This window comes from Mauremys mutica, chromosome 5, assembly GCF_020497125.1.
Source record: "Mauremys mutica isolate MM-2020 ecotype Southern chromosome 5, ASM2049712v1, whole genome shotgun sequence".
Taxonomy (NCBI): Eukaryota; Metazoa; Chordata; order Testudines; family Geoemydidae; genus Mauremys; species Mauremys mutica.
In genome coordinates, this window is record NC_059076.1 from 829,208 (window position 1) to 856,570 (window position 27,363).

The following is a 27,363-nucleotide window of genomic DNA, read 5'->3' on the forward strand; positions in this document are numbered from 1 at the left end:
AATCCATGAAGCTCCTGCAGTGGTTCAGGAAGATATGACTATGAACCTACCTACTCCAATAAATGTTAGGCCATGTCTGCCCTCCCAGCGAAATCAACACTGCTGTGATTGATGGAGCAGTGTTGATTTAGCAGTTCTGGTGAAGACACACTAAATCGATCTGTACTCCACCACCCCCAAGAGGTGGAAGCTATGTCGACAAGAGAGCTTGTAAGTCCACCTAAGTCACATCAACTTCAGTTATGTAATTTGTGTAACTTAGAGAGTTACAGCGTTAGTGTAGGCCAACGCTTAGTTCTGGTGACACTGAGGCCCAGCTTACAGCTGTCTGGGTTGAATTTCACTCATTGGAAATATCGTTACTGAGGGGAAAAATAGGTAACTTTTGAATACACAGGCCAGCCTTCCTATAACTGTTAGCAAACCTGGAAGCCTTTAAAATAACAAGCCAAACTAAAATCAATTGTTTTAATCGTTACCAATTTATTATTATTTTTTTATATAAAAATGGTAGCAATGTAGAATACAGCAACATTTTCTGCTGCCACACACGCAAACTGTGAACATTCCAAGCAATGTGTACATTTTAGAGAGAGGCTAGACAATAGCATGGACCAGAGGGTTACTGAACACAGGAAGATTTTTAAAAAGATTAAAAATTAGATATCAATAGTGTCTTCTTAATATTGCTTTCATTATTGAAGACTGACAGAACACTCTACAGCAAAGGTTAAAAACAGAAAAACAAAAGGCTGCTACAACACTGCCATACAGTCAAATCATCATACTTCAATAGTTGCATACCTGATAGCAGCATTTTTTTCCCACTGAACCATGTGAAACTACATGTAAGAAAATAAAGCAAAAAAAAAAATTATGGCAGTTATCAATATTTTAAAAAAACCTAGGAGGAAGTCACTAGAAGTAGATGAACACTTATTGAAAACGAACCAATATCTACATTCTTAACTGTTTCCCATTCTCCAATAAAAATGTCAACTCAAATATCAACTTTGTGCATTTTTTCTTTTGGCTGATTGAGTTTTTCCAGTTTGTAGTTTACTGCATGCTTGGAACAAAGAGGGTCATTGTAAAACCTTCTACACAACAAACTTTAAGTAGACAGCTGAAAATAAAGTGTACTACTTGTAAACACACAAAAAAAATACAAGCTTTGTTGTTTTGTTTCAAATGACCACTGGTTCCAGATGGATTATCTTCTATATCTGCCTCTTTCCCCCCGGTCTCTGTCCCGCTCACAAATTCTCTCTCTCTCCCTTTCCCGATCCCGTCCCCGTTCTCTGTCTCTCCTGTTGTCTCTGGGACGATCGCGCTCCCTCTCCCGCTCTCTCTCTCGAGGTCTGCTTCTCCGGCCACTGACCACTGCTTGCGTGCGACGCAGAAAGTCGTCTACCCTCATATCGTAGTCGTGCTGTGAAAGGGAAGGACAATGCTATTTATTTAACTGCCCAGTCAGTCCCAGCACTTCACCCACCCACTACCAGGGCCTTTTGATAATAAGAAACTTTAGCATAAACTTTTTCATAGCAACGGCACAAGTTTCCTCCCCTCTCCAAACAAGCTACAGCTACCAAAAAAATCCTTCCTGATTTGGACTCAATTTCAACCAGGGAAGTGTACGCATTGACAGCTGGAAGCCTTCCACAAACTTGAGCCAAGAAATGGTGGGACTTGTGCTCCTAAATCCCTCAGGGGGTTTCAAAAGCACCCACAGCCTTGCTTTAGGCACCTCAGTGACCTGATTTCAAAAGTACATTTAGGAGCCCAGGTGTAAGGCCAAGATTTTCAGAAATAAGAAACCTCCTCTATGCTTAGGCTCCTAACGACCCCCAAATCTCCCCTATTCCTACTTCTGCCAGTCTGTAGGATTTACCCCTTCCACTTTGCTTTCATATACACTTACTACTCGCTTGTCTCGGTATCTTGCTTCATGTGGTACAGGGTGGTGTCCTGAGTATGGAGGGTGAGCTTGAGGTGGAGGAGCATGGTGCTGATAGTAAGGGTGATGGGGAGGCTGTTCCATAGCTGGATAGGGTGGCTGTAAGGAAATTAAAGGATGTTTGTTGAACACTCCAAGATACAGAGCAAATCACCCTTAAAGTGAGGATTACAAGGACAAGTTACCTGCCATTCTGAAGGAAAACAAATACATTTAAATATATTCTCCTCTGCAAGACTATGGCTTAAAACATTATCTTGCATATGGAGTGGACAGCAGGACACTGCGTAGATTCCAACCAGATCTTCTCACTGAATTTCAGCTACCAGCATTTATTTAAAACTATATCCCCAAAGCACTTAAAGATACCCATTTTCATGGCTGACAGAGAAATACTGTGAACACTTCAGCTTTCATTAGTTCACTAGGTGTTGTACTGGCTACCTCATATAGGAGTCATGCAGACAAGCGTATCCTAGGCTGAGTGAGGTTTCAAGGCCGAAGCACCTGTTATTCCGCTGAGTTTTATTAGGATATTCACAGTTTGAATGAAAGGCCTATTCCACAAGATAAAAATAGGCTGCCAAAAAGCCAGAAGCTAAACTGATCTTAATAAATAAATAAAAACGTGTTTTGGCCATTCTCCTCCATGTCCCCTCAACTTGTCTTACTTCCACTCCCTGTATCAGCCAGGCCGTTCTCCTCCCATAGTCAGTCACCACAGTGTTTTGCTTGCATAGTGATTCCAAACTGAACTGCCTGGGAGGGCTGGATTCTAGTTTAAATGCGTATTTAGCCAGCCTGTAGAGACGGGCTGGGCGCAAGGATGGATAGATGGGTCAGAGAACTGAGTTTTCTTTGAAGAGCTCTTCCCTTCCTGCAGTCTGATTGCCTCATTTGTTTGGGTATTTTTGCACACTTAGCTGAACCAAAAAAAAAGTCAGAGTGAGAAGCCATGGGGGCATCTCTGCTGCTGGCAAACCATTTGACAATTCCCAAGTACAAGAGTCAGAGCAGAGATCGTGCTATAAATATGCAAGTGTTATTGAGAAATAACTGCTCAGTGATTATCCAACTCCAGATACAGCCAGAATGGAGGGAATTGGATAACTGAGAATAACTTAAAAAAAACAGGAGTACTTGTGGCACCTTAAAGACTAACAAATTTATTTTAGCATGAGCTTTCGTGAGCTAAAGCTTCACATCTTCACTTCTTCACATCCGAAGAAGTGAGCTTTAGCTCACGAAAGCTCATGCTAAAATAAATTTGTTAGTCTTTAAGGTGCCACAAGTACTCCTGTTTTTTTTGCGGATACAGACTAACACGGCTGCTACTCTGAAACCTGAGAATAACTTAGTCATTCCTCTGTAACTGCGGATCATTTCTGCCCTCCAATTGACAGAGAACCCCATCTCAGTATAACAAAGATAGCGACTGGTACGTTTTCATGCACTCAGTGTACGAATAATAGTTTGCTGGTATGGTTGGTTATTCAACTGAATACACAAGTAACCAAAAAGCCAGTGCCATAGAGCAGCATACCTAACCAGGACCATGCTAAATATACTCCAGTGCTCCCTCGACCCTTCACTGCCAATGCCAGACAACTCTTACACTCAGACCCCTCAGTGGCCAGTTTCCCTCCTGCTACATTCTGTATTCCTACTCAGCCTTCTTCAAATATTGATGGATTGCTGGTCTGATCACATCTGTTATAGTGCATTGTAAGGAGAGTTCTTTGGTTGGTTTTTGTTTTAAGAGAACAAATTTCCTCACTTTTTTATGCATTCAAACTAAGTTGGATTCCTATGTCCTAGTACATATTAGGTTGTCAAGACAGCTTCAAGATACATATTGTTCGATCACTGCTAGTGAGAGTGATTACAGTATCTTGACATTACCGATTGTAATTTACCCCATTCAATTTTGTTTTCCTGCAACACTTCATAATTTAGAGTACACAGCAGAAGTACCTGGCACTTTACTAAACAGAGTACGAAGGCTGAGAGCAGCTCAGGAAGAGTGGGCACATCCACAGGGTAATGTGGGGGTTTATTTTCAATTAGAAAATGAAGCTGAACAAGACACAAACCATTCCTTGCCATGGAGGCGGTGGTCCCATGCTGTGGAATTCCCTCACGTAATCATTGTAGGACTACAATGAAAGAGAACAACATGAAGATTTGATAACAACTTTGGAAGTGCAAGAAATTATGTTAAAAACAAATGCGTCAACCTACCCCATTTAAAAAAACATCTCGGCGAACTCCTGAAAATCGTCTGTTGGGAATAAGATTTGCAAAACTCAATCCAGGCAACTGATATCAACAAGTTACCAGGACATAAAAATGAACAACATGAACACATCTTACCTGTCTACTTCTTGATACCTCGGATCCTTTATATACCCTGTTCAAACATCAAGCAATGTTATCAATCAAATTTACCATTTCACCATAACAATCCTAAATTACAGTCATTAGCATCCACCCTTCCTCTGCAACAACCTCCTCTTAAAGGTATGTTCTTGTATGTACTGCTGTTCTTATCTCATTTCAGAAGCGCTTGCAAAGTAATTTCTACAGACTTACTGCATGTCTTTGATGGGTAAAGTATTGGCATACAGAAAAGGGCATTCCAATGTTAAAGAAGGATAAATACATTCTTATGAGCTTGCATGCAGTACAAAAGAAATTGGGGAAGGGATATTTGTGCAGACAAAGACTAGACTGAATTGCTTGGCAATGCTCATGCACTTGACTATTGGCATGTATTGGTTAACTGGTCAAGATTTCTACCTATTAACTGCATGTCCAATAGACAGGGTTAATCTGGACAGCTGTATGCAACAATTGATGGAAGTTCCTTGACATATTAAAAAGTAGGTCAAAATTTACAACGGATTATGATGGCACTAGTTAATCTTAAAAAAAAAAAGAGCAATTGGCACCTCTTGCTTTAAGCAGTTCAGCAAAAAGCATTTGTAAAAGGTGGGAGGAATCAGAACGACGTAAAGCATTTTTGCAGGGCTATAGAAGTGATTTTTTTTTTAACTTTAATTCTCAGCTGTACATAATGCTCTTGGAAGTTTGACTAAGGATGACAGCACTTTATTAAAGTAACTCTTCTTTGAAGAAATCGGCCTCTGAAGTCTATTCAAACTGGACACTGAAACATAAGCAGGCTTTTAAGGTTTAGAAATCTGCTACGGAAATACTGCATCATACGCAGAAGTGCACATTCCCTTAAGACTTCTTAGACTGAAGTCTGTCCTGTCCCAACACCGCCTTTCTCAGCAGCAAAGGTACACTGGTAATACTGCAATCTGCGGCTGCTGCATTTACCCTGCTGAAAAAGCTATTTTATTTCTGAAAACCCTAACTTTTCCAGCTGAAACTCCTCCCCCACCCTGCCAGTGGGCCACCCTTGAAAACAGCCTGAGGACACTCCGACCTGCTTTATAGCAAGTTTTTTAAAGTTTCTCTGAAAACAAAATGGGAACTTCTAGTATCATCCCACACATGACTTAAGGGTCATGGGACCCCAGTTGTGAACCCCAGTTAAAAGTCTACAAAAAAAAGTACAAAAAGCTCAATTCATTGCAAATAAATGCTGGTCAATCACCAATTTCAATTTGAAACCAATACAAAGATTATGGAAAAAAGTTAACATAGGTCTATCATGGCCTACTTTTGTAGCTACAGACATTCAAAGTGGTACTTGGATAGGCTACCTTCATGATTACGTTTCGGTTACTGTTTACGGGCAAGAAAGGCGCTCATCATAAAAATGAAACCCTCCCACCATTTAGGAAGCAATGGAGTTTGAAGAGGCTATTTTAACTGTCTGGGTTACCACCTAGTATAAGCAAGGAGGGTCCGATTACTTTAAGACTACTGAAGAATTTACACTAAATTTAAGGTGGAATTTTCAAGAGGGCTCAGCAGTGGCCTAACTCAGCTCCCAGTGAAACAAATGGGAGATTTACCATCAACTGCAATGAGAAGGGAGGTAGGCAATGCCGAGTGCTTTTGAAAAATCCCACTCTAAATCCTAGTCACATATTAAAAGCTCATTAGGTCGGTATGAATTCAAAATTCCATAATAAAAATACAAATACTTTTACATTTGTTCACATGAGATATTAACCTGGTCTTTGGTGAAACTCAGGGGGATAGTCAATCCTTGGTTTCTTTCTGCTGTTATGAATATCATAATCCTCTGGTCGACGCCTATACAAATTAGACATTAGAGATTAAACAAGGTTGTTTGGCGGTTTCTTCACAGCAGCATCCCCTCACAGAAAAAAGCACCATGAGCTGGCCAGGATCTCATTCGCAACTCAGGCAGTTTTGCATATGCTTCACAGTCAAGAGTTTATAAATTTAAGCTTTAAGTTTAACTTCAAATCATCAGAAGCCCTACTCTATGCTAGATACATACACTTGATTATCGCTTTATAGTTATAAACAGACTTTGGCAGTAAGAGAGGAACCTGATCCAACCATAGCTTAATATCCAAAGAGAATATTTAACAAGCTGATCTAAAACAATCTCTTAACTTATGCTTTAACATTATACTTTCCACTTTACATCTTAATTTAACCTAAAAGAATTAGACAAAAAAAGAGACTTAGTAAAACTGATCAGTCAAATCTAAATATAGTAAACCTCATTTGCAAATTGTTTTATCCATTTTACATGGACACACTTTTGCTAAAATTTGTTAGCCACAGGGCAGACAAAACTTTTGTAAAATGGAAGCCTCTTTCCAGGTACATTTAAAAATAAAAGTGTGCATGATTTGCACACATGCCTCTTTCACCATCGGCTATCTAACTTGATTGGGCTAGAAGTATTTTTGGATTGTCACTGACTAATCACTAATTACTAGTTTAACCTCAGTTCCTTCTAAGGAAGGATTAATTCTAAAAACTCTGAAGCATCCTAACTGAAATAATTAGAGCTCTTCTCTAAAGAAGACTGCCTCTGTTGCTGATATGAAGCATTAAAAAAATCTGCAAGAACTTCACTCATGCTGGGGGAACCCATTTTAAAAGCAGCTCCATTCCAGTTATTGGCTTGAGTTAGTTCTTCAATAGACTTCTGCTGGTCATTAGTACCCCTCCACCAAGAAAATATATAGCATTACAATGGCCAATCACTGTTTAGTATTAGATTGTTTAAAACATTCTGCTAAAAATGAATTTTCCAGCAACAGGTACAGTTCCCTTGATAAAGGATTCAAATTTAAGTTCCTTCAAATCAGTTAACCATTTTGCAAACTATACCAGCAGTTAATAGATCTACTAACTGACCTGTTTCCATAACAATCATTTCTCCTCCCCCTTCCCACTTTTTAGTTTTTAAAAGCCCGCTTTACCCAGTATCAATTTTTTTTTTAATGAAAGCAGATTCTTCACCCTCTGAGCAAAAAACCCAAAAAACAAAGCAGTTGCATCTACAGCAAAATCAGATTAAGAAAAATAAAAGCTGGTGTAAAGAATAAACATACCGCTTTCTTGTAGTTTTGAGAGTGCATTTACGACCGGTATAAAACATGATAGTAACAGTTCATATAGTAGTCCAACTACTGACTTTAAGCTGTAAGCCACATACATAAATGGAGGCCCTGGCAGGCTTGAGAAGGTGTGGTGGTGTTATATGTATAGTTTGCAGTCCATTGCAAAACCTTCACTTGTAAATACTTTATTGCACTGGAAACCTCTTAGCTTAACTTCAAAAGCCATCTTGGTGCTCAGTCCTTTAAAGCCAAAAATATGGGGGCGCTGCCAGGTTTCCTCCTACCTACGCGTTACAGTGTCCTTTTTAAGCTCAAGGAAATGGGGACTCTTGTTGGGTATCTGTACCTACCACAGGATGTTTCCGCAAAGAGGAAACTTAACCAAAGGTTTCAGCCCAAACCATACAGTCTTTAGCAGAAAAAAAAACTTTAGATTTATCTGTAAGCAAAGTGGCTACACACAGGGAAAAGGTGTTTGGTAGAAGGGCTTATATCAGTTCTTTGCAAAGACTTCTCCAATTCTGTAACAAGTTATACCCCCTTTTCCTGGTAAATGCTGTTAAGTTCATAAAGCAGTGATCAATAACCATGTCGATCCTCTAAAAACACTTTAAAGTCCACAGGTACTGCCAACATCTGGAAAGGTTGTATATACAGACACAGCAACAGCCATTCTTTTTGGTTTGTTGCCGGGTCTCCAAGGGCCATTCGATCCCCTTTGGAAAGAACCTACTGTTTTCAGAAGCTCAGCAAGATGTGTGAATTCAGTGGTTACATGTTAGAGAATATTTGGCAATGGGGTTAACACATCACGGTGATACAATTTGAAACAGTCCCAATAATGCTCCTCTTGAGTATCAAAATTATTTAAATATTTTATCCTCAAAATGAGGCGGCATCTTCTGCAAAATTATAAGTGATCCTTATAAAAGTCCCATATTTCATAAGGCTTATCCAGAGACACACCTGAAAGAAAAGGCTTTTACAAGATATTAACATATTTTGGCATATAAAGACTTCCTCTTCCTCCATCTAGCCTGCTCATAATAAATCCAAGCTTACCTATGGCTGACATTACATGTTGTGTTATCTGTATAAAAGATCTAGTCTAAACTAGAGAGCTTTATTTATTTAAGGACTACTTTTCTGCAAAAGCAAAGATCCCCATTTTCCTCTTGAAATATGACAGATCGGGGGACAATGTGAAATCCTCAATGAAGCCACAAACTCGTCCATGCAGCTTGATTTGAGGATTTTCTCTCTTCTTTATCGCAGGGAAAGCTTTGATGAATCACATTCCTCCATCACGTTATTCTGATACATGTGCCTATTATCAGTCCAAAGAACGTTTCTAACCTTCCCACGTCCCGGACTGGTTCTCGACGGGATGGACGTCCTCTTGATCGGGGCTGTGAATGCATTCGTCGCTTGTGCCGCATTTTATGAATGACTTGATACAAGTCAATGCTTTCATCAGGAGGGAATAGGAGACAAAGCTGGGTTCCACATTCAAGCTCAATTTCCTAGAATTAGTTAGAAGTTAAACAGTGATTTACAAGCTGAAAACAGGGACCATCTCCCATTAATTACTTTTGCCAGGTACAGCAACACTTTGAGGAGGAGACTTCAATCCCACAAAATAATGAGCACAATACAGTTTCATTAGCTTCAGTGCTTCAGGGGATATTTAGCATCATCATAAAACAGCCCTATGCTGGGGACACAACTTCCTAACAGATATTCAGGTCAGCTTCATCTCATTATTGTTTAAAGTTGAAAGAGTTTTTTGTAATCACATAAAATTAAGGAAAATAATCACCACGTACCTTAATCAGTTTACACTGTAGTCTGGAATATATGGATGATAATCCCACAAGCATGGTGAAGCAGATTTATTTTCAAGAATTAAATGTTATCCAAACTCAGTGAAAGAGCCACAGGTAGTTTGTGAAAGTGAGGTTTAATTTTTGTAATTACTGTATAATATGTTTCTAGCATATAAGGCAATTTGTTACAGCTAACTTAATGCATACATTTTAATTACACGTTACCTGAATATACTGGAATATTCTCTCCAAAGATTCAGCAATTTCATATAATCATTTTTAAAAGGGATTGACTGCAATTCTACCAACAGGTGGACAGAAAATATTTTTGTTTTAAACATTTGTTTAGCCATTTAAAGGGCAACTGTTAAAGAATCAGATAAAATTCCTTTAAACAGTATTACTAATTTTAAAAAGCACTCTGATTTGCAATGTCCATTTGCTTTTTGTAAATTATTAATTTTGAACAGTAAAATCAGATAGTTCTACTGCCTCTAGAGTCACTTTTACAATTCATCTTGTACATAGGAACAACGTGTTTGGATCTACCACACTGCAGGGGAATATTTAACCCCCATCCTCCCTCAAAACAAAACAAATTGTTTTTTAAATAAATACAAAATCAACATGAATGGTTTTAAAGTGTTTTTAAATAAAGCCTAAATTACTGGAGTTGACAGTGTCCATTTCAGTGTATTCTCAAATATCTGGTAGAACTAAGAGGTACCAGCTTGCATTTTAAAGGTGTGCCTATTATAATGGTCGAATCTGTGTCAGAAGAAACTTAATACATAAGGCAAACGCAGTGCAAAAGACTGAAAGCACCAGAACTTGTTCTAAAAAGCACAATACTCTGATACAAAGTGAAAGTTATACTACCACAAAAACTTAACAAAGTTTGCTACATTGCAACTTTGAAATGTTACAAAGTTTGTTAGCAGGGATTGCTGCTAGTCACATTATATCCAGACCAAAATTGCTGATAATTTGCTTAACCTAACTGCAACAAACTTACTTTTGCAATTCTGCTCCCTCTCCAGTACTAGAGAAATCAACCTTGCCCCACATATGCCCTAGTCAATGAAAGCTGTGCTGCAAAGTTGAATAGTTATAGGAGCTTAAAAGTTATCACATCTTGAGTAAGTTTATCTAATCATGTCTTTTGTTTCTCTTTATTACTAAAGGCATTCATTAAAAAAAATTGACAAACCTGTCCGTCACGTCCAATCTTTACTGGTTTATGTTCATTCCAAGGATTGGTCAGGTGAGCAGATTTAGTGAAGGGTAATTCACGCCTAAATATGCAAGTGGTATCGTTTATAGTTATTTTGTCTATTAGTTTAAAAAATGCATACAATAGGACATTAAGTACTGTATAACCTCATTAATTTGCTCCACAACATGATCCTTTGTGAATTACAGATTTAAGAATGCATGCATTTAGACATCTGTAATTCAATATTGTGTAGTTCAGACTATACTAGTCTTTTTTTTACAAAAAAACAAAACCAACAAAAAAAAAAAAACCCAAACCCACACACATGACCAACAATTTTAGCACTGAGACCTCTCACTACAGCACTCTGCTATTTAACCTCTGAGATGAAAAGAGCATGTACTAATTTATAAATGTTGGTTAGCAAGGTTCCATTGTATAGATAAGACTATTAGCGTTCAGTGTGCTGCTAAATAACAGAAGTTCCAACTCTGATGTACTGCTGCCTAAAATGCTAACGCATATAAATCTGGTAACTTTTGAATTCTGGTGGGTACAATTCTCTAGAATTTTATCTGAGGCAAGTGGCAGTAGCATAACATCTTTGAGGATGCATTAGATTATTGGATAATCACTGAAGGAAATTTCCTACATATGCTACCTGAACTTGGTCTGTCTTGCTAATGTTTGTTTTATGACCTTTTAGCAGGTGCATCCTATCACTTTACCTACTGTTTTACATCAGATATGCATAATTTATTCCATCCAAAAAGGAGCATCTATTCTTTCCGACCTGGCCTTCATTTTCTGAGGCAGTAGCATCTTTTCTGCTTAACCAGACCCTATGGTACAAAACACTTCCCGTTTGAGTTTTTATTCTGCTCTCCAGGGCTAAGAGTCCAGAACATTTCAAAGGAACACTTTGTTTTATAAAAGGAAGATTTTAAGATAACTACAAACAAATGCTTCTAATTTCAGTTTATTAGGCTACTGGAAAAAAAACCCGCTCAGTTAAAAATCCCTGTATAAAATGTTTAGGACTATGCAAACCAAAAAGCATTTGCTATAGCAATCTCACTTATTGGAAGGAGTCCCAAACCCAGCTATAGTAATAATGGGGCAGATTTTTCCCCATTTAAGTGAATTTTCAGAAGGGGCACAACCAAACAGATAGAATGAATGGAGACAATGTATTTTCTACTTACGAATGAAAGTTAGAAATAGTGTTGAGATTGAGATTCCTACTTATTAGACTTGCCACAATAGCATTTGTAGTATACAAATGCTCCCATTTAAAAGAACAGAAATATTTACCTGCAAATCCAGTCAATTTTAAAGACACCTCCCAACATTTTAGCATTCATTCCTGCAGGCAGAACCCAGTGTATTGGGGATCCTCCATGATGGGATTCAGATGAGAGCCTTGCAAATCCTAGAGGAGTCGAAATAGCAAAGGGTAACAGAACAACTTCTTAAAAAACAAAACAAAAAACAAAAACCCACACCACCAACACACCACACATCAAATGTACTTTCATTTACCTTGGAATTTTCCACTTTCTCTCACAGAAAATATTAAAACAACACTTCTTGCTGCTCTAAATGCAGCATTAAGCTTCTTCTCATTCACTGGCAGAGTTGACCAAACACCCTACAAAAAAAACCAAGGGAAATGTACACAAGTCAGCCACTGCAAGGAACTGTTCATTAACTCAATAGTTTAAAAGATTTAAAAGGGGAGGAAAAAGGCCACGCTAGTAGTCTGGAAGAAAATACTGTGGGGCAGCTGTATTGGAGACCTAATGGTATTGCCAACCCCCGTGTTAAAAAGTCATGAGATTTAAAAATTAGTCTCATATTTAAGCCAATGTGTTGGTTCTCTGCCTTCAGGTTTTTGAGTTTTTAGGGTGCACCCAGGTCATCAAGTTTTTCTCTGCAACAATGACAGCAAGAAATTTAGTTTTTATTTAAAAAAAGATTCTCACATAATCTGACTCCAGGAGGTGGGGCTTTAAGTTTAACACCAAATATCAAGAGACTTATGATAATTTAAAAAAAAACAACAAAACAAAATCACAAGATTGGCAACACCGGGATGATAGAGCTGAAGCATACTGTAGAGAGGCCATAGTGTCAGGGGGAGAGCTCTGCCAGCAGTGTTTTTCAGACTTTGCTTCAATTACTGCACTGAATGCGTTAGATGCTAGCCCGTGCCTAAGGCACAGAAGAGCAGTTACTTTACATATAAAGACTGCAAGTAAAGTAATAGTGCTCAAGAATCTGAGCAGTGAATGTGCTGTTGCCAGCTCGAAGACAGCAGAAAAGCAAAGGTGCAGAGCACCCACAGCTATGACTTTCCACAGTCCAAGCCCAAAGTTAAAACCCGACTGCAAAGGATTTAATTTTAAGCTTCATTTGATGGTTTTACTTTTTCAATTTATTTTAGCACAGTTTAATTAAAAAAAAAAAAAGGGAAGAGGCCTCTTGCCCCACCCAAACCGGGTAACACATTGTACTGACTTTTTCCTGTATTTCTTTTCCACATTATTGCCAACGTGTAATGTGCAAATACAAACTGCCCAATCGTCCTCTGTGTAAGTGGAAAGACAGCTGAGCTGCCCCTGTGGCAGCATCTCTTTCAGCCTAGAAGGGTGATCTGGAGGGCAGGCAACAGGGTGGCCAGAGAGATGCACCATCCCCACCATTTTCCACGTTATTCAGAGTAGACACATATACAGCCAGAGACTACAGGTCTGTGCCCCCCTCCAACCCAGCCTATCACATGGGTGTAGTTAAATTCCCATTTTAAAAGGGAAGTGGAAGTCTCAAGGCAGCTGATGGCTTCAGAAGCCATGGCAGTAAAAGACCCTATTACCAAGAATCAGTGATCCAGCCCAGTGCCCTATTCTACAATGGGGCAAACTCTGCCCCTCAGTGAAATGGTGAAAACCCTGCACACGGAACTCCACAAGTTTCTCTCTGACAGGAAGCAATGAGAACTTATTTCCTTTCTGAACAGTCTGCTCCCTGTTCCACTCTTATTAAGTGAGGCTACAATCCACGCTGTATTTTAACCGTTTACTCAGGCCTGGTCTACACCAGGGGCGGGGGGAGAATCGATCTAAGTTACGCAAGTTGACGTACTTAGACCTACTCGCTGCAGTGTCTTCACTGCGGTGAGTCAACTGCTGCCGCTCCCCCATCGACTCTGCCTGCGCCTCTTGCGGCGGTGGAGTACAGGAATAGACAGGAGAGCGCTCAGGGATCAATTTAGCGCATCTAGACTAGACGCGCCCGCTAACTCGGCGGGTAGTGTAGACATACCCTCAGTGAGGGATAAATTACCTTGCAAGAAAAGCAGACTGAACAGACAGGAAAGGTCAAACTTGGAAGCCTAAAACTAGGCACCTAAATAACATGTGGTCTGATTTCACAGATTCTGAGCACGCCAGCTTACATTAAACAAACTTCAGATACTAAAGTTTTTAAACTGATGAAGTGTCCACATATATACACATATGCACCCCATGACAACTATTGAAACTAACTGCATTAATATGAAATATCCTCCAAATCAAAAGTCATGATGTACCACACATCTAGCAATGCAGGAACTGTGCACTGAATACATTTAGTAACCAAAGAGAGGCTATGTTCCAAATTTTTTAAGAAGTTCTGAGAGATTAAGCTCTTTCCAGAAAGGACTTTGTTCTGTGTTTGTTTAGCACCTAGCACAACGCCTGGTCCATCACCGGGGCTCCCAGGAGCCACAACAATAATGATATTAATATTAAATACCCCATTTTTCCCCTAGATGCCCAGACAAGTTTTTTAAAAAGTTATATTTGAAATACATTTCTTGTAGCATGTCAAATGTTGCTCCAAAAAGAAGTCAGTTACCTGGAGCTAGAGATTCTTTGAGATGTGTGGTCCCTATCTGTATTCCACTGGGGGTTATATGCATACACCTCATGCACCTGGAGCTTTTGAAAGTACTGTAGTAGCATCTGCCAGTTTGCGCATGTGCTCTTGCTCTGCCTCATGGTTTCGACTGAGGCACTCAGGGGGGGGGTGGACTGACTGAGCCTTTAGTTCCTTCAACGCAAATCAAACAGATCTGCAGCAGAGGGAAAAAAGGGTGGGACTGGACTACAGATAGGGACCACACATCTCGGAAAAACCTCCGGTTACAGGTAAGTAACTTCCTCCTCTTCTTCAAATGGTAGTCCCTATTGCATTCCACAGAGGGTGACTAACAAGCAGTACCTAGTCAGGAGGAGGGTGCAAGGAAAAATGACAGAACCGTGGAATGGAGAAATGCCACACTGAACGAGGCATCTGCAGCAGAGTCTTGCACCAGGGTGAAATGGGGAAAAAAGGTAAAGGTATGTACTCAACTCCATGTGGCTGCTCTACATATATCCATGAGTGGCATGTTGTGAAGCATGGCCGTAGTTGATGCCTGTGCTCTCATGGAGTGGGCTCATACCTCAAGGGGTGGAGACAGCCCCGGTAAGTGATAAGAGCATGAAACCCACTTAGAAATCCTCCGAGTGGAGATGGCCTGCCCCTTAATCCTTTCCCGTTATAGTGACTAAGAATCCCGGGGGACTTCCTGAACGGCTTAGTCCTCTGCAGGTAAAAGACCAGGGCCCTACAGACATCAAGGGAGTGAAGATATGTGGCTTCGGAAAGAAGGCCATACATGTATGGGTTGGTTGAGGTGAAAGCGGGAAACCACATTGGCAGAAAGTTGGGATGCAAGCACTGGGAAACTTTGTCCTTATGGAACATGGTGAAGAGAGCGGGGCGGTCCGCCATCATGGCCCCCAGTTCGCCTATCTTTCTTGCAGAGGTAACAGCTGCCAGGAAAACAACCTTCACAGAGAGAAGAAAAAGGAAACAGGAGGCCGGAGGTTCAAAGGGTGATTTCATCAATGCTGTGAGGACAAGGTTGAGGTTCAGGGTAGGGCTGCTGATTAATCGCAGTTAACTCAAAAAAAAAAATCAGTCATGATTAATCTGACTGTTAAACAATAGAATACAAATAGAAATTTAAATATTTTTGATGTTTTTCTACATTTTCAAATATATTGATTTAAATTGCAACAGACTACAAAGTATCCGGTGCTCACTTTATATTATTTTTTATTACAAATATTTGCACTGTAAAAATTATAAAAGAAATAATATTTTTCAATGTACCTCATAACAAGTACAGTAGTGCAATCTCTATCATGAAAGAGCAACTTAAAAATTTAGTTTGTTACAGAACTGCATTAAAAAATAAAACAATGTAAAATTTAGAGCCTAAAAAGTCTACTCAGTCCTACTTCGTGTTCAGCCAATTGCGAAGAGAAACAAGTTTGTTTACATTTATGGGAGATAATGCTGCCCACTTCTTAATTACAGCGTCACCTGAAAGTGAGAACAGGCATTCACATGGCACTGTTGTAGATGGCGTAGTAAGGTATTTACGTCCCAGATGCGCTAAAGATTCATATGCCTCTTCATGATTTGGCCATTGTTCCAGAGGACATGCTTCCATGCTGATGCTCGTTTTAAAAAAAAAAGCATTAATTAAATTCTTGACTGAACTCCTTGGGGAGAACTGTATGTCTCCTGTTGTGTTTTATTCATTCTGCCATTTATTTCATGTTATAGCAGTTTCGGATGATGACTCAGCACATGTTCATTTTAAGAACACTTTCACTGCAAATTTGACAAAATGCAGATACCAATGTGAAATTTCTAAAGATAATTACAGCACTCAACCCAAGATTTAAGAAGCTGAAGTGCCTTCCAAAATCTGAGAGGGATGAGATGTGGAGCATGCTTTCAGAAATCTTAAAAGAGTAACACTCCGAAGCAGAAACTACAGAACCCATATCACCAAAAACAGAAAATCAGCCTTCTGCTGGTCTACATCTGACTCAGATGATGAAAATGAACATGAGTCGGTCCACTCTACTTTGGATTGTAATCAAGCAGAACCCGTCATCGGCACGGACGCATGTCCTCTGGAATGGTGGTTGACGCATCAAGGGACATAGGAATCTTTAGCACATCTGGCATATAGATATCTTGCGACGCCGGCTACAACAGTGCCATGTGAACGCCTGTTCTCACTTTCAGGTGACGCTGTAATTAAGAAGTGGGCAGCATTATCTCCCATAAATGTAAACAAACTTGTTTCTCTTCGCAATTGGCTGAACACGAAGTAGGACTGAGTAGACTTTTTAGGCTCTAAAGTTGTATATTGTTTTATTTTTTAATGCAGGTTTTGTTTGTACATAATTCTACACTTGTAAGTTCAACTTTCATGATAAAGAAATTGCACTACAGTATATGTATTAGGTGAACTGAAAAATACTTTGTTTTTTTACAGTGTAAATATCTGTAATAAAAAATAAGGTGGGCACTGTACACTTTGTATTGTGTTGTAATTGAAACCAACATATTTGAAAATGTAGAAAACATCCAAAATATTTAAATAAATGGTATTCTATTACTGTTTAATCACATGATTAATCACGATTAATTTTTTTTAATCGCTTGACAGCCTTAGTTCTGGCGAACGATGGGATGAATGGGAGGACGTGAGGCCCTTCCAGAACCTTGCAATTAATATGTGAGTGAAAACCAAGTGCCCCTCCACAGGAGTGTGGAAAGCACTAAATGGCTGCTACGTGCATCTTGATCTTGATAAGAGTTGAGTTCCGACACTTTCAGGGACAGGAGATATTTCAAGAGAAGAGGAATGCCCATTGCCTCAGGGGCAAGCCCTTTCTGCAGGGCCTAGGAGGCAAAATGTTTCCTCTTGGATTGGTAGGATCGCCAAGTGGATTCTTTCCTACTACTTGCAAGAATGTCTTGTACAGTCAATGAGCACTCCTGTTCTAGTCAAGATGCCCATCCAAAAACCAGGGTGTCAAGTGAAGCGCCTGCGGATCAGGATATCTGATCCTGCTGTTGTGTGGTGAGAGCAGCTCTGGGAATGTTGGTAACAAAAATGAAGTATGGTTTGACAGGTGGAGAAGAAGAAGAAATCACAACTAGAGAGGCCAGGCCAGGGCGATCAGGATGACAGTCACACTCTCCCCTGTGGAATCTTGGGGAGGACCCAGGGCAGGAGACATAGGTTAGAGAAGGCATAACTGAACTGGTCTGACCAGCAGATGACTAGGGTGTAACCTTGGAAACAGGCTCCGAACCTGTCCCGGAACAGTACTGTTTGCATTCGGTGCTGGCACGGGAGGCAAAGAGATCCTTGGTCAGAGTCACCCAACAGCCAAAAATGCCTGTTACCACGGAATTGTTTAGCTCCCATTTGTGGTCAGCCATGAAATTCCTGCTGAGAACATCCACAAATCACATTCCGAGTCCCCAGGAGATAAACCACTGACAACAGGATACTGTGTGTGATGCCTCCACACACAGTGCTGGTGACCTTGTACTCCCTTGATTGTTTATGTAAGTAAATGGTGGTGGTGAAGTCTAACATAATGAGAACATGACGGGAGTGGATGTATGGGAGAAATACACGACATGCTCTCCTTACTGCCCCAAGTTCTAGGATGGTGATGTGCAACCAGGATTCCCAAGCACTCCAAGTCCCTTGAATCATGTGTTCGCCCATGTGGGTGCACCATCCACCGACTGATGAGTCTGTAATGGAGCATCATGGTTAGAGAGTGCAGAAGGAAAGGCATCCAGGTGCAAACCTGAGCTGGCTCTGTCTACCACCAAAGGGAGAAAGAACCTTGGGAAGGAACAGTCAGTAGGGTGTCCATGGAATGGAGCATTATGGAACAGGCTCTCTGGTGCCACAGCTGTAGACAGAAGAAGCAAAAAAGCATGAAGGTGGTGGCGTATGTGCATGCCACTATGTGGCCAAGAAGGGAAAGGCAAGTTCTGGCCAGAAGAGAAGGATTGGAAGTCACTCTAGTAATCAGTTGCAGTAGGGTCAGGAACCTGTCCTCTGGTAGGCAGGTACATGCAGAGACTGTCTTGATGAGTGCCCCAATGAATTTCAGGAACTGTGTGGGGTTCACTGTTGATTTTTATATGTTTACACTCACGCCCAGGGAGGATAGGAGAAGCAGCAGCAGGGAAGTCAGTACTCGAGCCTCCCATCTGGACTGCACTACGACCAGAGAGTCATTGAGATGAGGACCCCTTGACACCAGAGATGGGCCGCCACTACAGAGAAAGCTGCTGACAACAGGATACTGTGTGTGATCCACAAACTCCAGAGGCGAACTGTTTCCACACACAGTGCTGGTGACCTTGTGCCCCCTTGCTTGTTTATGTAGTAAACAGTGGCGGTGTTGTATGACATGACAAGAACATGACAGGAAGAGCTGAAGGACAGTGGTGAGCCTGAACGGTAGAACTCTGTACTGGAAGTGCCAAGGGCCCATTGTAAATCTCAAGAACCATCTGTGGGTTGGGTGGATACCTACGTGGAAGTAAGCATCTTGCTGTATACCATATGCCTCTTTCAAGAGGAATATGATGGCTGCGAGAATGAGCACATAAAACTTTGGCTTGCATATGAAGTGGTTAAGACCACAGAGATCTAGGATTTGTCTCCTTCCCCTCTTTTTTTTGGGTACCAGGAAATAGGTGGAGTAGAACCCTGCACCCTGAAAGGTCATGCGAAGAGGCTCTATCGCCCCTCTCTGCAGTCCACCTCTAAGGCGCGGATACTATTGTGAGTCTCATCTAAGAGGTGGGATTGGGACGGGGGATGTGGATGAGGTAGCACTGTGAACTTGATCATATAGTTATGTTGAACCTCACACAGGATTCACTTGTCCATTGTTATTGCACTCCAGGCTGGTAGAAAGAGTGCTAGACAGCCCCGAAAGGAGTGGGTTGTATGAATTGTGGGGTGCAAGATGGCTCTCTAACAGCACAAAAAATTATTGCTTACACCAAGATTGAGTGTGATGTCAAAGCCTGAGCTGATGGACCATGCGGACAGAGCCGTTGGATCTTCAGACACTTATGGGGAGGCTCATAGGGTTGCTGATGGAAGAACTGAAGAGCTCGGTGCCATTGTGCAGGAAATGGATGATAGAATTTGCACGTGGGTGTATAAATACCCAGTGATCATAGGGTGGATCTGGGGCAGGGGTTCTCAAACTGGGGGTCGTGACCCCTCAGGGGGGTGTCAGTTATTATATGGGGGAGTCGCAAGCTGTCAGCCTGCACCCCAAACCCCGCTTTGCATCCAGCATTTATAATGGTGTTAAATATATTTTAAAAAGTGGTTTTAATTGATAAGGGGGGGGTTGCACTCAGAGGCTTACTATGTGAAAGGGGTCACCAGTACAAAAGTTTGAGAACCACTGTTCTAGAGTCTTTGAGGGATTGCAGGGAATCATCAGTGTTCTAGCTGAAGAGGTGAGATTCATCAAAAGGGAGATCCTCAATTAAGTTCTGCACCTCCCCTGGGAAACAACATGAATGCAGCCAGGATTCCCTCTCCACAACGATGCCTGTAGCCACAGTGCATGAAGATGGGTCCACTGAATCCACCATGGCCTGAAGCGTTGTCCGGGTGACCAGTTTGCCTTCTTTTAAAATAGCCTGGAAGCAGGCATGAGCCTGCTAGGGAAGCTTGATCATAATTCAAAAAGTCATATTTTGTCAGTAACGCCAAACAATTAGAGATACAAAACTGAAGGCTGGCTGAAGAAAAGACCTTACAATCTAGGCGGTCCAAAATCTCTCTTACCCTCCTTGTCTGTTGGAGTGGAACATGGGTGTTGCTGCCTGGCCCGTTGAGTAGCTACCTGAATAACCAGGGAATTGGAGGTTAGTGGGGCTGAGAAAGCAGAAACTTAGACCCTTTGTTGGTACACGGTATCTTTTTATGTCTCTTTTGGGGTGGGTATGCAAGTGGCCAGGGTATGCCAGTATGGGCCGGTTGGAAAACCACTCTGGATGGTACCAATACACGCATCAAGTAACTGGTGTTGGCTGTCCTGTACCTCCTCCAGTGGAATGTGGAGGGCAGCAGCCACCCTATGTAACAGTCCCTGGAACTGGTGACAGTCGTTCGGAGGAGGAGGAAGGAGTCCACAACACTGCCATATCTGGAGATGAGGGGAACTACTCTGGATCTGACAGAGTCGGACTAACCAGTGCATTTTCCAACCCCAGGCCCAAACATCTACTCGATGAAGGACAGAGTGGCGAGATAGGGGAACTCCTCTTGGGCAGATCAGGAAGGTTCCATGGTCATATACTGGAGCCAAGACCCCCAGTATGGCCAACCAGGAGGATACTACGGTCGCTACAGGGGTCCCCATGGACTGGGGTACCAGTGGCTCCTGTGCTGAGGAAAGGGAGGATATTGCCACTGAGCTCATGGAGCTTTTGGGTACTCATGCCGATGGAATGGAAGAGGCAGATCATGTGTTCCGAGTCCTCAGACACGGATCAGTCAGATCCTTGTTCGAATGGTGCTGCCATCAGAACGAGTGGATCCAGGTGAGTTGCAGGGATGTGCTCAGGAACACGACCCAAAGATGGCAAGTCCAATGCAGAGGAATGGGGTCTCTTATGGGGCAAATGTACCGGGAGACATGGCAATGTAATCTCATCCAGGACAAACAGTTCATGAGGTCCAGGAGCTGACTCGAGCCTCCCCACTGTCAGTGACATGCATTCCACAGATGGAACCGGGGATGGAATGGAGGACTGCCTCAGAACCAACAATTCCTGTGAGTTTGGAGATACCGATCCAGAAAGAATATGTGGCTCTGTAACCGGGACTGGCAGATCCAGTGTTCTATGCAACTTCTTGTCATGTTTGTGAGCCTTGGAATGCTCCACTTCTCCATGCCTGGAACTCATGGAGAATGCAACATCCTTCTTGGGCTTTGAGGCAGAATTACTGTCATGCTTATGCACATGCTTCCTTGCCTCATGGCGTGGCCCCCTGCACGGGATCTGTAGTGCTCATACCAGCAGAACCGGACTGGAGCTCAACGGTAGAAGACATGTTCCTCAACTGCTCAGGCCGATGTACCGGGGTGGTGGGAGTGTTTTCCCCAGCCTGGATCTGAGTGTGGCCTCATGGCAACCTCTATGAGGTGCTTCTTGAGGCGGAGAGTCTGGCCTTCCCAGGTATGGGCTGGGAGCAGAGGCAGATACTGCACCTCAGTGCGACGTGCAGATCTTGAACCCTGGTGTCTTTGGCCTAATCCAATACCCAGGCCTACGTGCTGGGGGAGGGAGTGTTAGGGAGGCAGTTAGCTGGTAAAAAGGCATCCAAAGTCCTTAGCATCCTAAAAACTACTTCTAACACTAAATCTGCCACAGCAATAGAATCATAGAATATCAGGGTTGGAAGGGACCTCAGGAGATCTAGTCCAACCCCCTGCTCAAAGCAAGACCAATCCCCAGACAGATTTTTGCCCCAGATCCCCAAATGGCCCCCGCAAGGACTGAACTCATAACCCTGGGTTTAGCAGGCCACTGTTCAAACCACTGAGCTATCCCTCCCCCTAACTATATGTAAGAGTAAAACAGTCTTTTTTCTGTATTTAGGAAAATGCATCACAAGAGACAGGAGGTAGAAGAGGCTCCAACTCAGACCATGTGGCGGTGAGAAGGAACTAAGGGTGCAGTCGTTATGCCCGGCCCTTTTATTGCCTTGGTTGACACCATGAGGCAGAGACAAGGGCGCACATGGACCAGCAGACACTACTACTTTCAAAAGCTACAGCTCAGAGTGCTCGGTGCATGCATATAACCCCCAGTGCAATACAGATAGAAGTTCTTCTTCAAATGATGGTCCTTATTTTCCTGACTGACTTCCTACATGACCATACTCCAAAACACAGAATCATCGGACTGGAAGGGACCTCAAGAGGTCATCTAGTCCAGTACCCTGCACTCAAGACAGGAGTAAGTATTATCTAGACATATGAATACACAAACATTAAACTGATTCTTTAATACAATAACCTAAATTTTTCTTTTGCCAAAATTTAATATTAAGAGGATCTTGTCACAGGAGTAACGGACATCAACTCAGGCACTCAGTTTTTCGTTTGTTTTCCTTGGAATTACATACAGATCAAACTCTCACCATGTACTGAAAGAGGTATATTTAGAGGCCAGAATCTGGCTGAAGCTTCCCAGCTGAGATACCCCTGGCAAGGGAAGAGAATAACTCAGGTGGCATAAAGTTGGCTGGGCCTGCTGCCATGCCATCCATCACCAACTGCCCTCTTGATATAGGAGGCGTCTCAGTGGTACATAAAAACTACACTCTAATTCTCATCTGGCATACAGTCGTTAGTAATTACAGCCTGCTGGCATAAGTTAAGAGCAGTCAACGAGCTGCTCTAATTTGTGTTGGTGCCACAGCAGCTACAATTTGAGAATTAGGAAGCTAAAAACAGGTTTGCAATTTTGGCACAGGAAATAATATGGGCTTGAGTGTCAGTCCCTTTCTGTACTAAGCTTCATGATAAAAAAATCAGTTTCAGGAAAAGTTTGACGTACCTTAGCTTTGGCAAGTGAGACATTTTCATGGTTGTTACTCTTGATGAGAAAAAATCTTGCATCTTGGAGAATATATTTAAGTTTACTGGTTTGGTCTGAAAAACAAATTTTAAATAAGCTCAAGTTTAAACTTTTAAAAATTATTTCCACTAGGTAGTGGATGTTTATTTTAAGGCCCTCCCAACCCCTACCTAAATCAAGAGTTAAAACCTTCCACCCCCAGCTGCAACCTTGAAATCTATGCCAAAGAGCACGCAATGCCAAGCTTTTATTTAAAAAAATAAAATAAAAATTAAAACTTAACTTCAGATAAAAATCAAACATAGCCTAGTGATGTTCCGATATACTTGTACCCCAGCTTACAGCGCCAGGATAGGTAATGTGAAACATTTGCATCAGGCATTGTTGAATAGAGTACTGTTAAATACATTCCCCTTTTCAAGTAAAAGCATCTCATTGCTATTTTGCTGCTCCTGCAACAAGCAAAGAATTGACATGTTTTTTGCACCTCTAATGACATGCAAAAATAAATCAGGATGGAGATGCATCACTGTTTACACTCACAAATCAAGTATTCAGATTGTTATATCGGAACATTACCACTTCGACATAACATAATGAATGGACAGAGACAATGGCTTGTGATGGGGCATGCATTAAAAATTCAAATTTAAATGATACCTTTTTGGACAGCACGAACGGAAGATGATAATTTCTCATGCTTCTTTTCTGAACCTGTGTTTAGCCAAAGTACATTTGTTCAGATTGAGCCTTGATAGAAATAAGATACAATTTCTACAGCCTTGTCACATACAATTTTCATTCATGACAAATTATTCCTCCTGGCGCGCACCCACACACACAAAAATACTGCTCAATGTGCACGAGTGTTTTGTTTTAGTTTTTTGGGTTGTTTTGGTTGTTTTTGTTTGAACAGTTTCCTACTCAGAAAACTAGTCACTGAATCATCATCTTCCAAGTTTTTTTAAAAAGTGAAAATTCCACTTAAGCAACAGAATAGCATTAAAAGTAACAAGAAAGCCTACTTCCCCAAAATTATCCACACAGAACATGCCAAAAGTCAATACAAAATTAACAATTAAAATATTAAGCTGCATACCCCACAAATTTCTACAGTGTTCACATTTCAAGATTTGATACAAGTCAGCATGACAGGCAGTAAAAGGAAAACAAATACCTGCATATGATTCTGATGCAGAACTTCCACTTCTATCAAAAACAATTGGAGAGATACCTCTAGCTCTCTTCCTTTCCTTCTTTTTCTCATCTAAAAATCCCAAAACAAAGATAAGCAGTACTGTAAATATCACACATGGAAGACAAAAATGGATGAAAGCACTGGCAACAGACAAGTGTGATTTGTGATAACTACAAGGGTATATGGTTCTAACAAGATTTAGGTTTCTGTCCTAAGTCCCTCCTCAAATATCATGTACAATAATTTACCCTAATTTTCAAACTTGTAGCTCATGAGGGAAAGGTAAACAGCAAGAAATCTGCAAGTTCCATACAAAGTTTAAGATACAGAAGTGATTCACTAGGTTTGGGGCGGCTTTAGTTCTTCTCTCCAATGCTTTAGAAATTTGCAGTGACACCAAATAGAAGAACTGTGTTGTGACGCTACTCTCTGTATCTGAAAGCTCAGAAAAGTGATAGAAGTAATAATAAATAAAAAAAACCCACTGGGGAACATTGTCAATAGGTCTCTTTTCCCCTAAAAGTTAAATTATACCTCAAACTTTTTTCTTGGGGGAAAAAATTACTACACCTTTTTATTTTTTTAGGCTGTTTTCACTCTCTAACTCCAAATACCAAGGCTGGCCCACCTGTGCCTAAACTACTCAGGAGGACCAGCTATGAAGCTCTCAATACAAGGAAGCTATATGACAGAAACCCTTTTTAACAAGATTGTAGGCATGCTTCTCATCAAAATCAAACAACAATAAAGAAATGCCATCAAGTGATCTCTCCATTGAGCAAAATTATATGATCTTTTTCAAGATTTCATCCACCCTTCCAAGTTAGTCTATACCAAAAGAACCAAGTAGTCAATAAATGTAGCAGCACTCCATAAAAAGGGCTTAATTTATTCTTAAATTCTGAGAGGAATTTAATATTCCTGAAAATTAAACACTAGCAGAAAAAGCGAGAACCAGGCATGGTGCAGGCAGTTGCCATGCAATTTTCTTAAGTCCCTATTTCCCCAATTATTTTGATCCTGGACTCCTCATCATTCCAAGTTGTGTGGTGTTCCCTCAAAATGAATGAGAACACTAAATGCATTTTTACCAAGACCCACCCATGTTATCTCTCTCACACCTTTGGAGAAATTGCTAAGGCAATAGCCTCACTATTCCACCCAGCCACACATCTAGATTTATATTGAACTTCTTGCCATCAACTTTAAAAGATAAATCATAAGCGAATCTATATAAGAAGTGTCAAGTAGTACTGACTGTAGTAGCTGTAAGTGTTAAACCAGCAAAGCCAAATCCAGTTCATCTACAGCAATTTGAGCCTAGTATAGTGGAAAGTCATTATTTCCAGGCAAGCCTTAGTACTAATGTTCCATTATATTGTCTTGCTGTAAAAATTCACTTAAAACAACAACAAATCACCTGATGACCAAAGTCAAAGCTAATCCTCACTAGCACAAGTCAAAAAGAAGAAGTCAACCTTGAAATATCAGTATATTTACAACAAGTAAGAAAAATCAGATATCAAGTAGTATAATAAGAAGCAATCTACCTGAAGCATCCGAGCCGGAACCAGATCTGACTGACCCATCTGTGAAGGATGCGGATTCAGAATCAGAATCACTGGCTTCACTTCGTGTGTCATAGTCATTTCCTTCCTTTTGATCTCTCTCATCTTGTTCATATTCTTCTTCCTCCTCCTCCCCCTCTTCTTCTACCTCTTCATCCTCCTCCCCTTCATCATCTTCCTCTTCTTCCATTCCTTCCTCCTCATTTTCTGTGTTCCCTTGCTCAGAGGAACCGCTGCTGCCAGTCTCATGTTCTGAGCCATATTCCTCAGAGTTCACCTCTTCTTTAGAAGAATGGCTGGATCTGCTCAGTCTTCTATCTACGTCGTGCCTAATTCTCTGATGTTCAAAGAGAAAATCAATCAGCAGTCATAGAACACATTGTCTGGATGCACAAAGTGCCTTAAGAGAATGTGCCTTATAAAAGCCTCAAACAAATTGTTTTATTTCTAAGGCTGCAATAACTTTTACTACCTCAGAACCATCTGGTGTGGAAGACTTTGCCCTTCTGTCAACATCTCTTTTCCTCATGCAAGTCTTTTCAAGTTGTCCTTTATATGGTTCCCTTGAACTGCTGCTTGACATACGGGTCTTTCGATCATCTGGGCGCTTGTTTCTATCAGACCTCTGATATTCCTCATTCTTGTACTCCGACAGTGGCTTTCCTTTTGTACTCACCATTCTTTTATTATTGCTAACTGATGAGCTAGGCGGCTTTGGAATCATTTGCCTTGATGAATGCATAGAAGGCTTCTGTCTTTTGCTTTCAGCACTTTCCATCCTGTCACTTTTTCTTTTTGACCCTTAAATAAAGACCAATAGAGACCAAGTTCAAAGTTATTTTACACATCAGATCAGAAGACTTTTTTACATTTGATAGTATTTCTCCTTAAAATCAGCTTTACTGTCTTGAAGTTTCAGTTCCAAAGCACTCTTAAAAATAATTAACCTTTCAAGTTTATAGCATTTCACAAATATTAAGTCCTTAACTTCCCAGTCACACTCATGTTTTCCATATTGAAAGACAAGAAACTCATGCTGAAAGGCTAAGTGACAAGAGCAAGGCCAAACAAAGTTACTAGCAGAGCAAGGACTGGAAAAGAGGACTTCCTTGTTCCTACTCCTGTATTCAGTTTACTAGACCAAAAAAATAATTTGTAAGATATCAGCTATATCTACTGAAAACCCAGATTCACTGTGATCGTCAGCTAAAGAGAAGCCCTACTTTATTATGTTTGTCCATAAGGTCAGAGATTACATTATAAGCACAGTTGCACAAAAAACGTTTGGGATTCCATTACCCGGGTTATGAACATTGTCACCTTGCAGACTTTAATCACCTTGCCCAGTAAAATTTTGCTGTCTACTTTTTAGCAAGATATCTGAGTAGTAAAGCCACATACCCTTTTTCTCATTTTTATCTTGCTCACTATCAGGATTATACAGCTCATCATCTTGGTCTGGAGCATCAGTCAAAATGTCATCCAGAACATTCAGTTCACCATCTGAAAATAATATACATA

General features: G+C 41.0%; 1 protein-coding gene across 2 annotated transcripts; it reads right to left on the minus strand.

Moving 5' to 3' along the window:
* Positions 1–463: 463 nt before the first annotated feature.
* Positions 464–27,363, minus strand: LOC123371146 (YTH domain-containing protein 1-like). 2 transcript variants are annotated; one of them, XM_045018422.1, is made up of 16 exons: positions 27,244–27,363; positions 26,315–26,643; positions 25,825–26,179; positions 24,254–24,343; positions 23,737–23,790; positions 23,056–23,150; positions 12,070–12,178; positions 11,842–11,959; positions 10,522–10,606; positions 8,842–9,008; positions 6,111–6,193; positions 4,334–4,370; positions 4,202–4,241; positions 4,054–4,116; positions 1,925–2,059; positions 464–1,432 (listed from the first exon to the last, which is right to left on the minus strand). In XM_045018422.1, the coding sequence occupies exons 2-16, from the start codon at positions 26,618–26,620 to the stop codon at positions 1,214–1,216; spliced, it is 1,956 nt and encodes a 651-aa protein (XP_044874357.1). In that variant the 5' UTR covers positions 26,621–26,643; positions 27,244–27,363; the 3' UTR covers positions 464–1,213. The 2 variants fall into 2 exon arrangements, with proteins under 2 accessions (XP_044874357.1, XP_044874358.1); XM_045018423.1 differs by lacking the exon at positions 23,737–23,790.